Source organism: Aphelocoma coerulescens, chromosome 19 (genome assembly GCF_041296385.1).
Source record: "Aphelocoma coerulescens isolate FSJ_1873_10779 chromosome 19, UR_Acoe_1.0, whole genome shotgun sequence".
Lineage (NCBI taxonomy): Eukaryota > Metazoa > Chordata > Aves > Passeriformes > Corvidae > Aphelocoma > Aphelocoma coerulescens.
The window spans coordinates 3,940,197-3,953,928 of NC_091032.1; the positions used below are offsets into that span (position 1 = coordinate 3,940,197).

The 13,732-nt window shown below is 51.7% G+C and overlaps 1 protein-coding gene across 3 annotated transcripts in view; it reads left to right on the top strand.

Annotated features, from left to right (window-relative positions):
• The first annotated feature begins 4,829 nt into the window (after positions 1–4,829).
• The window catches only part of ATP2A3 (ATPase sarcoplasmic/endoplasmic reticulum Ca2+ transporting 3), a 52,737-nt gene continuing 43,834 nt past the window's right edge, over positions 4,830–13,732 (top strand). For all 3 annotated transcript variants that reach the window (XM_069033148.1, XM_069033145.1, XM_069033146.1), the window contains exon 1: positions 4,830–5,015. In XM_069033148.1, the coding sequence (XP_068889249.1) occupies positions 4,898–5,015 (118 nt within the window). In that variant the 5' untranslated portion in view covers positions 4,830–4,897. The remainder of the gene's footprint in view (positions 5,016–13,732) is intronic.

Here is a 13,732-nt window from a genome sequence, read left to right on the forward strand (position 1 = left end):
GGAGCAGGACAGACCCACAGCTACTGCAAGTCCTGGCCAGGGGATTAGAAATAAACCCCTAAGCCTGGCTCTGAAAGGTCAGCTGGCGTGTAACATTTAGAAAAGCCTCAAACTGTTATTTCAAGGAGTATTATTTTCTTTTCTCCATAGGAAAAGCAAATATCTAAGCTGCTGTGGAAAAAAAAAGCCGTTCCTCACTCTCCCTTGTGGATGGGCATTTGCTGTCTGTGAACTGGGGTATGCAGTGAGAGGAAGCCTGGGGCAGGATGGCAAATGGCAATGGCACTGTCACCTCTAATTAGTTAATACCCCTGTGTGTGACAGCCCTGGGGCCAGGGGAGGCAGTTGGAGCTCTGTTTGGGGTGGTTAACCCTGAATTCGCTCTTCTTGGGCTCTCGGCTCCCCTCCTGGGAGCCGCCACTGCGGGCGTGCAGCTGTGGTGAGCTCAGGGGGTGGCAATGAGATCCCTGAAAAGGTGCGAAATGCCCATCCGAGGGCTGGCTCCTGCATCTGCCGCCCACTGCTAACGCCCTCTGGATTACGATGAACTTGACCTGAGCCAGGTGGGGAGATGTGGACGCTAAACCGCGTTGGCGCAGAAACAAAGAGGATGAAATAGTCAGCTAAAAGCCCTGTCCTTTCCCCCCCAGCCTTTCAAGCCGGAATTGCCGCGGACAGTCCTTAACCCCGCAGTGTGCCTGCGCTCGGGCTGCGCTAGCGCCTGCTGCCCATCGCTGCCTCGCATGCCGAGCCGAGCCGGAGCCTGGCGCTGGTTCCCAGCACACAGGCTGCTCTCTCAGCCTTTCCAGCAAACATAATTTTTTCCCCATCTCAGAGGAACAAAGTGGAGACAAAAGATTAATCTTCCACGGATTGTAAAATCCTTGGAGTGAGGAGCGTGGCGTCGGTTCAGCGTCGCTGGCAGCCTCTCTGCTGGCTCCGACAGGCTCTGGGGCGGCTCCAGCCATCCCACTCCCCTCACCCCCAGCCAGGGAGCAGAGCAGTGCAAATCCACAGCTTTGGGGAGAATTACTCCTGATTTCCTTTCGTAGAAGCAAGATTAAAATCAGAACTGCCTGTAGACTTCCATGTCTTGTACAGCGCTCAGTCAGCCCTGGCTGGGTCCTGCTCTTCCTCCCACACTGCAGCCACGGCAAAAAAAAACTCCTCCATAGCCTGGGAAGTGTTAAACCCATTTCTTTCTTCTTTTTATGGCTCTTTTAAGAATGTCTACCTCCAAAAGTTATTATCGTGGAGGAAGCCAAGATAAATAAGGAGGTTTGCGCTTTGTTTCAGGGCTGACCTGATACAGAAGGGAATCCCCCAAACTCGAGGGACTGCCAGGGATGGAGCCCAGCTCCCTCCACAGCCCGGGATGTCTGCTTGCAATATTGAGTGTGTTTTTAGTCCATTTTCCCTCGCTGACTAATTTACCACTTCCGGTCGCTAATGGTTTTTATGGATTGCTTAATTATAGGTGGGGTGGATGGCGCTGTCTTGTTACCAGGGCTGCCAGATGTTCCCTTTGTAACTCTCACCTCAATCACTCCCAGCCATGTCAAACTTTAACCTTTGCAGCAGGGACATCACCTTCGTGCTCTTTTCCAGTACAAGGACTGGCATCATCTGATGAAACTGGGAGAAGAAGGAACAACACCCTGCACTTGACCTAGTGGTAGGGACTCACGTGTGGGGTGGGACACTGCTGGGCTGGAGGAACTGCCAGTGTGGGAGAATGTGACAAAAGGGTCAGAAGACGTTGGGGAGAGCAATGAGGGTCTCCAGGTGGTACATGCACAGTCACACAGCTTGAGCTGTCTGCGTCTTGTCTCTGTTCTCGATCTGTACGATGAGCATTAAACCAGACCCTCACCTTCTCTTGTGCAGGTGAGGGAGTTTGTGGAGTAGGACCTCACCTAAATCACACCCAGGAGGACACCAAGAACCCTCTTTCCAAAAGCCTTGCTCTGAGAGCAGCATGTTTGCTGTGAAATAGGCTAACAGGGCCTGGGCAGCTGCCTGTCATGGGCTCCCACATGGGCTGCAGGCTGGGGGGTGAGGGGTCCTGTCCCACCCCTGCCAGAGCAGCTGCTTTGAGGGCAGCTCCCAAGTTTTGGGGATGATCTATTGCATCAGGTCCTCTGTGCCCCTGGTCAGGAGCACATTATGAGTTAATATTTTCACATCACATCAATTCTTCCCAGGCACCTGGTGGAAATCTCTCTAAGGAGGACAGGCTGAGGGAACTGGGCCCATTCAGCATCGAGAAGAGATGACTGAGAGGGGCCTCATCCATGTCTGTCACTGTCTGAAGGGGGGATGTCAAGAAGAAGGACCAGGCTCCTCCCAGTGGTGCCAAGAAATAGGATAAGAGGCAGTGGGCAGAAATTAATGCCCAAGAAGTTCTACCTCAACATGAGGAAGAACTTCTTTCATGTACAGTGACCAAGCACTGAATTATCTGCCCAGAGAGGGTGTGGAGTTTCCCTCACTGGAGATATTCCAGAACCCTGTGGACACACTCTGTGCCATTTGCTCTGGGATGACCCTGCTGGAGCAGGAAGGTTGGACCAGATGAGCTACTGCAGTCTTTTCCAGCCTGATCCATCCTGGAATTCTGGAACTACTCAGCCCCATGAGCCAGGGAGCCCTGGGGCAGACTCTGGCCAAGGGCAGCACTATTGCCTGGAGGGCTCAGCAGCAGAAACAGCACTTTTCCTCCCAAAACACTCATGAGAGGCAGGTGAATACAATGACAGAGCTTGAAGCAAAGCCAGCTCGCAGGGCTGGGAGCTCTGCATCTTGCAGGAGGGCCTGTGGCATGCCGGGCTGAGCTCTGGAGCACCCTCTGCCTCCCACGCCTCAGCTGAGGTGAACCAAAAAATTGAGTTTATCAAACTCGAAAACTGAACCTGCATTTCTTCAGGACCTCCACTCCAGTGGGAGCCACAAAAAATTTTCTAGAAATGAATTTACATAGAAATAAATAAGCCAGAGTTCCTCCCTGGGATGTCTGCTGTCACTCCCTCACACTGGCCACTGTCTCCGCCTCTGCCTTGGGTACATTTCTGTAGAAGTTGGGTTTGTCACCCTCCAGCTGTCTCACCTCTCCCCTCTCAGCTGGAGAGCAGTGCCAGTCACCATCAGCTACAGGCTTCTTCCAGCAACAGTGGGAAAACTGGAAGTACCTGAAAAGTCAGAAACTGGTGTTCACATGGGGAGCAGGTTTGAGCCGGGTCATGGAAAAATTGCTGGAGTGAGGGAGCCGGGTCAGGTGCACTACGTTGAAAAGTCCTGCAGATGTGGTGGTGGTGGTTACCCTTAGCTGGCTTGTACCGTGGATTTTGGGATTTGGATCAGGGTAACTCGTCATGGTGCTGCTGCTGGTCTCTGCTGCATGGGGGAGCTGCTAAAAAAAGTCATTTTGCTGCTGGAAGAAGTCATTTAAGTAGCCCGTTGCAACAAGTGTTGCAAAGAGTGATGTAAAACCCTTGTGTGGTGTAACCGGAGCTCTGGCCCCTCCTGAGCCGGGCAGGAAAGGGACAGGGAACCTGGCTAAACAGGAGAGTGAGACAGGTCAAGGCCAGTTCTGCTGTCTGAATCCTTGCAAAACCACAAGTGCCTCCAGGATAAGCCCGTTCCTCAAATACAGATGCTCTGCCTTCAGCGTGGGGATGAGGAGCTCTGAGGAGTGTGAAGGAGGATGTCTGGGACATAGGCAGTGAGACTGGTGCTCAGGTTTTACCACACAGGACGTGCCTTGGGTCCTTTCCCCGTCTCCCTGCAGTGACAGTTCACTTCTCACATTTCCAAAGACAAAGGCAGCCCAGCACTGCTGCCTCTCTCTGGGTACAGTGCCTTGATGGGAACAGTGCCAGTGGTTTCCAGAAGTGTCAGGCAGGGATTTGTAATTCCAGGGCTCCTGCTGCTATCATACAGTGATAATCCTGATCCCACCAAAGTCAGTGGACATGGAACTGCTCTGCTTCCAGCAGAGTAGGAGCAGGATTGGGGCATGCTTGGCTTCTAGCTAGAAGTAGGGTGATGGAGGGGATCCAGAGAGCATCACTCTTGGGCAGCCCCCTTAGACCGCACAGCTGAGCTGCATCCCTGCAGCATTCCCACCTCCTTCTATTGCTCCTGATATTTTTTTATATTATTTTTGTGATTGAAACTTTACCTCTCCTCTTAACTGCTTAAGACACAGCTGTTTCCTCTGGACTCTTTCCACTGCCCACAAACCTGCCCATTTCTCAGCCTGGAAATCTGCCGAGACATCGACAGGCTGAGAGAGCTGGGGTTGCTCAGCCTAGAGGAGAGAAGGCTCCGGGAAGACACTAGAGCCCCTTCCAGTGCCTAAAGGAGCTTCAACAGAACTGGAGAGGGACTTTGGACAAGGGCCTGGAGCAACAGGACAAGGGGGAATGGCCTCACACTGAAGGAGGAGAGATTTAGATTAGATATGAGGAAGAAATTCTTCCCTCTGAGGGTGGTGAGGGGCTGGCACAGGGTGCCCAGAGAAGCCGTGGCTGCCCCATCCCTGGAAGTGTCCAAGGCCAGGTTGGACGGGGCTTGGAGCAGCCTGGGACAGTGGAAGGTGTCCCTGCCCATGGCAGGGGGTGGAACGAGATGAGCTTTAAGGTCCCTTCCAACCCTTGCCGCCGGCAGCGGGGATGGTGCCGCACCCCGGGGTCCCCGCTCCGCCGCTCTCCGCGGTCCCGGGGCTGCCGAGGGGGCGGCGCTGGGCCGGGAGCCCCGGGGGAGGCGGGGAGCGGAGCGGGGCGGTGCCGGGGGGGCGGGCCCGGCGCCGGGCGGGCGGAGAGGTGCCGAGGCATCGCCGTGCGAGCGGCGCCCCGTGTGCCTCCTGCGCCCCCGGCCAGCACCCCCGGGCCGGGGCATGGAGGCGGCGCACAGCATCCCCGTGCTCGACGTGCTCCGCCGCTTCGGGGTCAGCGAGAGCTGCGGGCTCAGCCCGGAGCAGGTCCGCCGCAACCGGGAGAAGTACGGCCCCAATGGTCAGTGCGGCGGGACGGGACCGCCGTGGGATGCGGGGCGGGGGTGGGATGGGGCAGCGCTAACGGGACACCGGCATCCCGGCTGGGGCCCTCCATCGGGATCCTCCCTACCGGGACTAGGATCGGGATGTGGACCGGGACCCTCCCCACCGGGATCGGGATGTGGGCCGGGACCCTCGCCGCAGGCACGGGGAAGGTCCGGGGTGCTGCCCTGGGTCCCCCCAGAGCATCCCCCCGGCCCCGGCTGTGCGGAGGATCGGTGGGGATGTGCCGCGGGACACCTGTTGATTAGGGCAATATTTGTTGGCTTTAATTAAAGGCTAATTACCGCCGGTACGGGCGGCTGGGAGCGTCGGCAATTAGCGGGGTGTTAATTCCGCTGGCGGAGTGACAGAAAGCGGGGAGGGACAGCGATATGTTGTTACCAGGAAGGAAGGAGGGGAAGGTCGCATTGCCCGTGGATGACAGAGGGAAGCCCCAAAAAAGCTGTGAGAGGTGTTGCAGTGGGGGGATCCCGCTCGCCACTACCGCAGCCCAGGTTGCGGGTGCTGCTGTGGAAGAGGGAGGGGTGCTGGGGGCACCGTCCGTGTGCCGGCCCTGCCGTGTGTCACACTGACCCGGGGGACCCTCTGCGAGCAGCTGGGCACCTTCACGGGATGGGGAAGGGCGTTTTCAAAACCTGTGTTTTGTAAGTGTTCAGTGTGCCCAGGAACGGCTGGCTGGGGTGTCTTGGACCTACCCAGGTGATTTTAGGGTGGCTTTTTTCAGCCTGTGACCAAGGTCGGTCGTTAACTCTGCATAGGAAACAGGAGGGTTTAGGGTGGTTTGCTCCAGTGCTTTGGAGTAGCGAGTCCTTTCTTTAACTTGTGCAAGGAGATAAGTGTGTAAACTCTCTCCTGGGTTGGAGCTTGTTGCATCTGCTTTTTGCTTGATCCTCATGGATGAGGCTAAGGAAAGCCTGAGTAGATGCTGGCAGGATTACTGTCTGCATTTCTATTTGTTGGGAGGGCTGCGTTAGGTGGGATCAGAGGGCTGTGACTCCTCCAGCCCTGTGAGCAGCCGTCCTGTGCTGAGCTCTGCTCAGCGTCCTCATCCCACCAGTGCTCCCTGACCCAGGCAGCTTCAGCTCCATCACCTAAGCCAGTACGGTCAGGGCTGGACTTGGGAGCTCTTGCCATGGAGCATCTGCACAAGCTGCAAGCAATGGAGCATCACATCTGCCCCTGTTAGGCTTGATTTTGGAGAATGGCAGCTGGGGACCTGTCTGGTTAACTGGGAAGAGCCCCTCTGCTTCGAGGGCTGAAGGCAAAATGCATCCTTAATGCAAAATACATCCTTATCAAACAGGTGGTTGGTCTGATTTCAAGGTATAATTGCACCCAATTTCAGTGCCATCTCCTGGCCCCACGGGAGCATGTGGCTGAAGGGTGGTTTGTGCTGGGCAGCAGGGTGTCACCGATGGGCATCACCATTGTGGGGCTCCTGGTGGCTTTGTCCTTCTGTTTGCCCAAGTGAATCATCATCACTGAGTCAGGCACATTGGCTGCTCAGTGGCACCGGGCTCTGCCTTGAAAAGGGGAGCTCAAAGGTGTGACGTAGGTGCAGAGCAAAGAATTAGTGGTGGCAATTAGTTTGCCTTTTTATTTTTTCTTTTTGCTTCCTCCTCTTGCAAGCAGTGGCTCTGTGCTCTCCTCGCTCGGCAGTTTTGTTTCCCACACACCCCAGCGTTGGGTTTCTCACAGGCTGTTGGTTCACAAGAGCTTCTGACTTTGGGGTGTCCTGTGTCTTTCACCTTCCAAGCACAGCTCTGCAGCTCCTGTACTGCACAGCTCGCAGTGATGTGCCTGGACAATGACAGCAGTGACACCCTCAGTGAAATGTGGTCAAAGGTTTTTAAGAATTCTGAATTTCTGCAATTTCTGAGCAGTAAATTTTTTCTCATGTGCAAATGAGACATAGGTTAGAACAGCTTAAAATCATGCAGATAGGGATCTGTGTGGTTTGCTTGGTTTAAAACCTTAATGTTAAGCAAAGAGTGGGGGTTTCTTCCAGCATGCTGAGGACTTGCAGGTTGTTTTGTGGCAGCAGGCACCAACCTCCTCGGCTGTGCTGGGGTACCCTTGGGTATCCTGTTTGGGAGAGCTGCTTGGGGTGAGGGTGCTGCAAGGGAGCAGCTTGGAGCAACGAGCTGGGCTTGGAGATGGGCTATATTAAATTGCATTTTAATTTAGGTTTAAATTGAACTCTGGCAGCAGAAGTGTGGGGCAGTTTGGGGACTTGTTTGAGCTTGCAAAGAAGGGGAAGAAAACTCAAATCTTGTGTGGCTCAAAGTGCAGAGCAGGCCTTCAGCTCCAGCTACTTTCATTTTCGCACCCTCCTGTCTCACATTCATTCATTTCCTTCTAATCCTGAACTCCAAACTGCCAGTGTGGTCGTGAATCACAATCTGAAATACATCATCTTTCTGAAAAACTGCCTCCTGACATACTTCATAGAGCTGCTGGCTGCTGCTTTTTTATTGCATTTAAAAAGTACGAGCTGCAACGAGCTCTGACGTTCAGTGAGAAGCAGCCGTCATTGGTGTGACTGATATAAAATTATTTTATTTTTTGGGGGCGGTATTCTTTTGGAGCTTAAAATTGTTTTTTCAGATCCAGTGCTCACAAACACATTTGCAGGAGGAAACAGAGAGCAATACTGATTATTTGGTATCTCCAGATCGTGGCTGGGGAGCCAAGCAGTGTGGTACAGATTAATGGAGTGGAAGGAGATATTTCTCCATTAGGAAGAGCTTGTGTTCTTGTTTCAGCTCTGTCATCAGTGCTGTCAGCATGGCCTTTCATTTGCCAAGGAAACTGGAGAAGCCGCAGAACATTTAGGTCTCACCACGGCAATTCTGAATCTCCCAAGTCAATTTTAATTAATAAATGCTTTGGATGTCTCACATGTGCCTGGCAGGCTCTTCCCTATACCTCATCCCATCCACCAGCTCCAAGCTCCACAGGTTGCTTTTAGACCACAGAACTTTAAAAAAACCACAAACAAATGAAAAAACCTAAATGCACATCTGTTACTTTATAACAGACTGAACAGGAGGGTACGGGCGTGCAAACATTTGCCTTCCTAAATGTAAAACCAGGGGCACAATTTCCCTTGAAATGATTTGAGTTTGGCCAAGAAATGACAGATGTAAACAGAAGTTGCTTCGTGGACAGCCAAGTGATTTTTCTGTTTTAAATATAGCTCTGGTTTATTTCTTCTAAATGGATTTCTGAGTGTAAATGAGCATACATTTCAGGCAGGATATTGCTGGAGTTAATGCATATGCATAATTTTATTTGCTCCATCGGTAACCTAAATGGGCTGTGAATGTCAGCGGAGTCAAACTCGAGGCTGCAGCATAGGGGTGTTTATCTCATCTTGTGTTTTATCTCCTCTGACTCTGAAGCAGAAGCCCTGCTGGGCTGGATCATCCTGCCCATCTGCCCTCCTTGGGGGCTCACCCATCCTCTTCTTTACCTGCCCTGCTCCGGGGGTGGCCCCACCGTGGTACCTGATGCTCTGCAGACCCTCCCATGCCTTGCTGAAGATGCAATGTAACCGTGTTTAAGTGTAATCCAAACCAGCTTCAGCACTGGCTCAGCTCAAAACCCATGAGCAAATTTGCTTGTTTTTTCCAACACACCTCCCTGTGTCTCCGTCAGCCTCATTCAGGATCCCCAAACCCTTGTGTGTATTTTCCCATGTGCGTGCCGAGCCTGCCTGGGCGGGAGGAGGAGACATCCCCAAGCCCAAATCCAGCCTGGGCTGTGCTGCTGCTCTCCTCAAACCCACCAAGGCTCATCCTCAAGGAGCTGATGTGAGCACAGATCCGAGCCCCTGTTTTGCTAGAAGCAACAGTGAGATATGATTTCTTTGCATGCTTTTCCCAGGATGTGTGTGTACACATGTGTGCCCGTGTCTGTGCGTACTCCGCCTGCGGAGCGGGGCTTGACGTTGGATTAGCTGCTGGCGGTTGCTAACGAGCCAAGGTTATGCTCCAACTCTCTCTTGACAATAATAAAATTAAAAAAAAAAAAAAAAAAAGAAGAAGAAATAAAATTTCTATTTCACGCTGAAATATTTGAGGCGGCAGCAAGAAGAGGAAAAGCAGCATTTTCTGACTCATCGAACTCTGCGCTCTGTTCCTCTGCGCATCGCCCACCTTTTCCACCCCCGAAACACACGCTTAACAGTCTGATTCATAAACATGCTACGGGTTGTGGGGTTTTTTTTCTCCTCCTCCAAATCCTTCCCCTGAGGAGAAATGCTGAGGCATTCAAACCTTGCGAGCGCCTTCAAATTTGGGGAGAGACTACACAAAGTTTTTGTAAATGACAAGGAAACTTGGGATTTTCATCTCTGTGCTGTCCTCTGAGGTTACCTGCATTCACACCTACCTTTAAAAAATACTGTGAATCAAGAGCAATGTTCAGAAAAACTGACATCTGCTGTCTAAATGCTGCAGGAACCAGGGAAGGAAGATTTGCAGGGCAAGAAAGTGCAGAGACTGTGCTGTGGGAGAAGGGATTGTGCCTGCAGGTCTTGTCTTTACCCCTGGGGTTGGTCTGCCTTGTGGCACAAGTGTTATTTCATGAATATTTTTATTTCATTGCTGGTTTTAAAGCTGGGGGTGGTAGAGCTGGTGCTACAAAACACTGATTGAAGAGGAGCTGGACGCACTGTGGATGCCCAGATGCTGGCTTGGGATGTGCTGCTTCCAGTAAGGGGCTTGAGCGTGTCCTCCAAAAACGCCATTAGTAGCAAAATACCCCCTTTCTCCCAGGGTAATCCTTTTCCCCAGTAATTCAGGCGTCTCTTTTGAAGTCCCTGCTCCAGTCAAGAGTTTATGGCCATCCTAGAGCCATACTTGCCACCACCACAAAGTCACACCTCTCCTCTTGGCCATTTCAGTGGCATTGGTCTTTCTGCATGTTTTAAGCCTTTTCTTCTCTCCAGATCTGATCTGAAGCATTCCATTTTTGTGGTCATCTCCCTCCAGGGTAAATCCCTGAAAAATCCTATTGATACTGATGTTGCAAGTAAGTTTTGCTCTCTAAAGCTTGCCTCAAACCCATTTTTCTTGAGTAAAAAGCATCACTCGATCCCGGGTGTTGCTGTTGCTTTCTTCCTCCCAAGGAGAATTTTAATTTTTGAGAAGCATCCAAGTTGCTGCCTTTTTGCTCTGCGTTTGATCTGCTCCTGCAAAAGGGATGGTGTGAGAATAGGAGGCTCCTGGCTGAGCGCTGGGTCTGTCCTGGCACAGCCACAGCCCAGGTGGTGCCTCTGGCATGGATACCACGGAACATCCCTGACAGGGGCCAGGGTTGCAGATGCTGGCACAAAGTGGGGCTGAGCAAGGGAGACTTCAAGTGACTTAGAGCAGATGGTTGTTGTTTCTGGTGCTGACAGCTGCCCTGTGCAGCACTCGAGATCTGGGCTGATCCTGGATGCACAAAACCTCCCCGGAGAGCAGCGTTCCCGGTGCTGTCCTGTGATTGGCACCAGGGATCTGAACTGGGCATCAAAAGGCATCAGAAACCTCACAGGGCTGCTGGCAGTGCTGAAATGCTTCTATTTTCACAGTCCTGAAAAATGAGGTGGTTTGATGCTTATTCATATGTTCAAACCTCTGGAGGAGACAGCTTTGATTTTTCTCCCACACACAGCTCTTGCAGAGTCAGTTGGGATGCTGATACCCCTCCAAAGTATTGTTTGGGGTTTTTTTAGGGTTATTTTTGTAAGCTATGAGCCAGATGTTGAGTGTTTGCATCCTTTTTCCAGCTGGTGCTGCCCCACTCCTGGGGAAGGGGCTCCTCCCTGCGAGGCACTGCTGTGACTGGACCAGCCACAAAACCCTTCTCTTGGTCCATCAAGCTCACCTGGGGGCCAGGGGATGCTCCATCCCTGTTAATGTTTTCAGGGCTGTTGAAAGAAGGACTGAGAAGTTAAGAGCAACAGCTGAGCTGTATTCCACAAGGGTTTAGGGCAGTAAAAGCAGAATAACAAACCTCTTTGGGAGGTAATGCCAGGCATGTGGGTGCTGACCTTGCACAAGGATGCTCTACAATTCCTGCTCATTATTTTCAATGGGAAAAACCCATCAGGGCACTTAGGCAGCGCTCCCTGCCCAGCCCCTTGGTTCTCTCTGCTGGTTGCAACCAGTGGTGCTGCAGAGATGAGGCTGTTTTCTCCTGGGCTGGCTGGTGGGATGTGGGTTAGTGCAGTAATGGGCTGGAAGAGTGTTCCAGAGGGGAGGCACTGGGACTGGCATGTGGAGCAGGAGCTGAGCTGCCAGGCTGATGTTTTCTGGCGCTGCTGGCACTCATGGTCTCAGTTACAGGGTGGAAATACCGAGGCAGGTTGTGATTATCAGGAGAGTGTTGGGGTTTTCTGGTTGCTTTTTTATATTTTCTTTCTTTTTTTCCCTTTTCACCCCCCTTTTTTCCCCCTCCCCTTCCCCTGGTTCTCACATAGCACACATGGATGATCTCGTGATCTCCCATGGCATCTCAGTTGGGGTGAAGGCAATGCAGGCAGCCCCTTCTGCTCAGCCAGAGCACCTTGGGCAGGAGAATCAGCTGAGGCTGAGGGCACTGGGATGGGTAGAAGGGATGGATGGAGAAGAAGGGGCCTGTGGCCACTCTGTGTGGGTGAGTGGCAGCAGGACAGAGCTGTCTGTGGGTTCAGTCCAACCCAGTGCAATATTACTACTCAGAAAACCCAGAAAGCACCAACCCACAGCCCACCTTTGTTTATTATTCTGCATCTGATAATTTTTTTTTGGTGGTATTGTTACTCACGATCTTTTTTTGTATTTCAGTGTTGGTAGCATTGGAAGTAGAAAGTATAACAATAACCTGTATTTAAAAACAAAATCCCCGGCTGCTCAATGGAGCTGCTCTCAGTACCAGTTACCTCACTGGAAAACAGGTAGCAGAGATCTGGGGTGGAAGTGTAAAAATGTTGAAAAAAAACGTAGCCAAAAAGCAATAGAGAAAATTGTGGTTACTCCAGTATTTCCATGACGTGAGCGTGCGCCGGAGGCTCCTCCGTGGGCGGTTAACCCCTGGCAGGCAGGGCTGCAGGCAGCTGCCTGCTCCCCCCGCATCCCAGCGCTGCCTGGGAGGAGCAGAGCTGCACAGGAGGCTCCTTATTCCCACCAGGATTAACGCTGATGGGTCTCCTCCACGCTGTGGCTCCGTGGGTGACTTGCCTTAGTCGAGCCGGTCATCTCGTGAGCAAAGGGTCGCATTTGAGTCCAGAGTGTTGCTCTTTTGAAGAAATGGTGAATTAATCCTTGCCAGAGATTAGACTCATGTCTATAACAAGCATTTGCTGGTTTGCTGTGGGAACCTCCCAGTTTTTGAGGTTTGGCTGCTCGTTATCACTCTATAAAAAAGCTTTTCTCATTCTCACCTGCAGAGGTGGCAAGGCTGTGGTCAGGCTGTGGTTTGGTGGTGATCCCATCTACCCATGTGCTGCCTGGTCCAACACATCCCTGGACATTCAGGGCATGTGATGGCATCAATTTGTGACCTGTGGTGGCTGAAATCTGAAATGTTGTACCTCTTGTTGAAGTCTAGATCTATAGTAGTCCTAAACCTAAGTGTCACTGCTCTGATCATCAAAATCATCCTAGAATTTAAATGCTCAGGAATCTGCTGGATGTGCTGATGCAGGTCCTGGCTTTGTACCCTCTGGTCCTACAGGAACCCATTTGAGATTATATTTATACTTCTATATCCCATTTGAGATTTTATATATATGTTTTTCATTTGAGACTGTATGTGTATGTCTCATTTGAGATTATACGTAAGTGCTCCATCTGAGACTAACCTATGTCCAATTTGAGATTTTTACATATATCCATATATATATATGCCATTTGAGATTTTATATATGTATATCGTCTCCCATTTGAGATTATATATATATTGTCTTATTTGATAAAAAAAACTAATATAACTTATTAACCCACTGATAACTTATATATATATATATATATATATATTAAAAACTTTTCCCCCACACTAACATTTGCAAGTCACTGTGGGACACCTTTGAACAAAAGATCCCTTTATGGAGGGAAAACAAACCACGCACAATAAAAAGCTGTTTCTCCCTATCAGAGATCCGTGCTGAAGGGTGAAGGCACTCGAGGACGAGTGACAGGGCGCTGGTGGCCCGGGCCAGCCCGCGGCAGGGTCACGGTCCCCGTCGGAGGTGCGATGTTTTGGGGAGGAAATCCGCTCCTTGCTTTTGCGTGTCCCCTGTGCCCCTGGGTTCCTGCCCGCGGTATTTTTGCTTCGGGTGTTTCCTGCTATTTAACCACTCTGTATTTTAGAGCGGCGCGGGGGGAGGCGGGGAAGGGATGTGAGTTAATCCGGGCCGGGCCGGGGCAGCCCCGGGCGTTCTCCGTGCCCTGAGCCGCCTCCGGTGCGCCCGTGGGCCCCCAAAGCCACCGGCTGTGCCCGGCCGGGAAAGCTGTCCCTTGTGCTGGGACCGGCCCCCACAGCTGCTCCGTGTCCTCCTTGGTGATGAATAGCCAAAACGCCTTTTTTTCCTTTGTTTTTTTTAACTTTGTCTTTCTGGAGAACCCCCCTGGAGCGCTTGCAGAGCCGTCCTCAGAGCAAACGCAAGGTTGTGGGGGTTTTGTGTTAGATATTTGATTTATT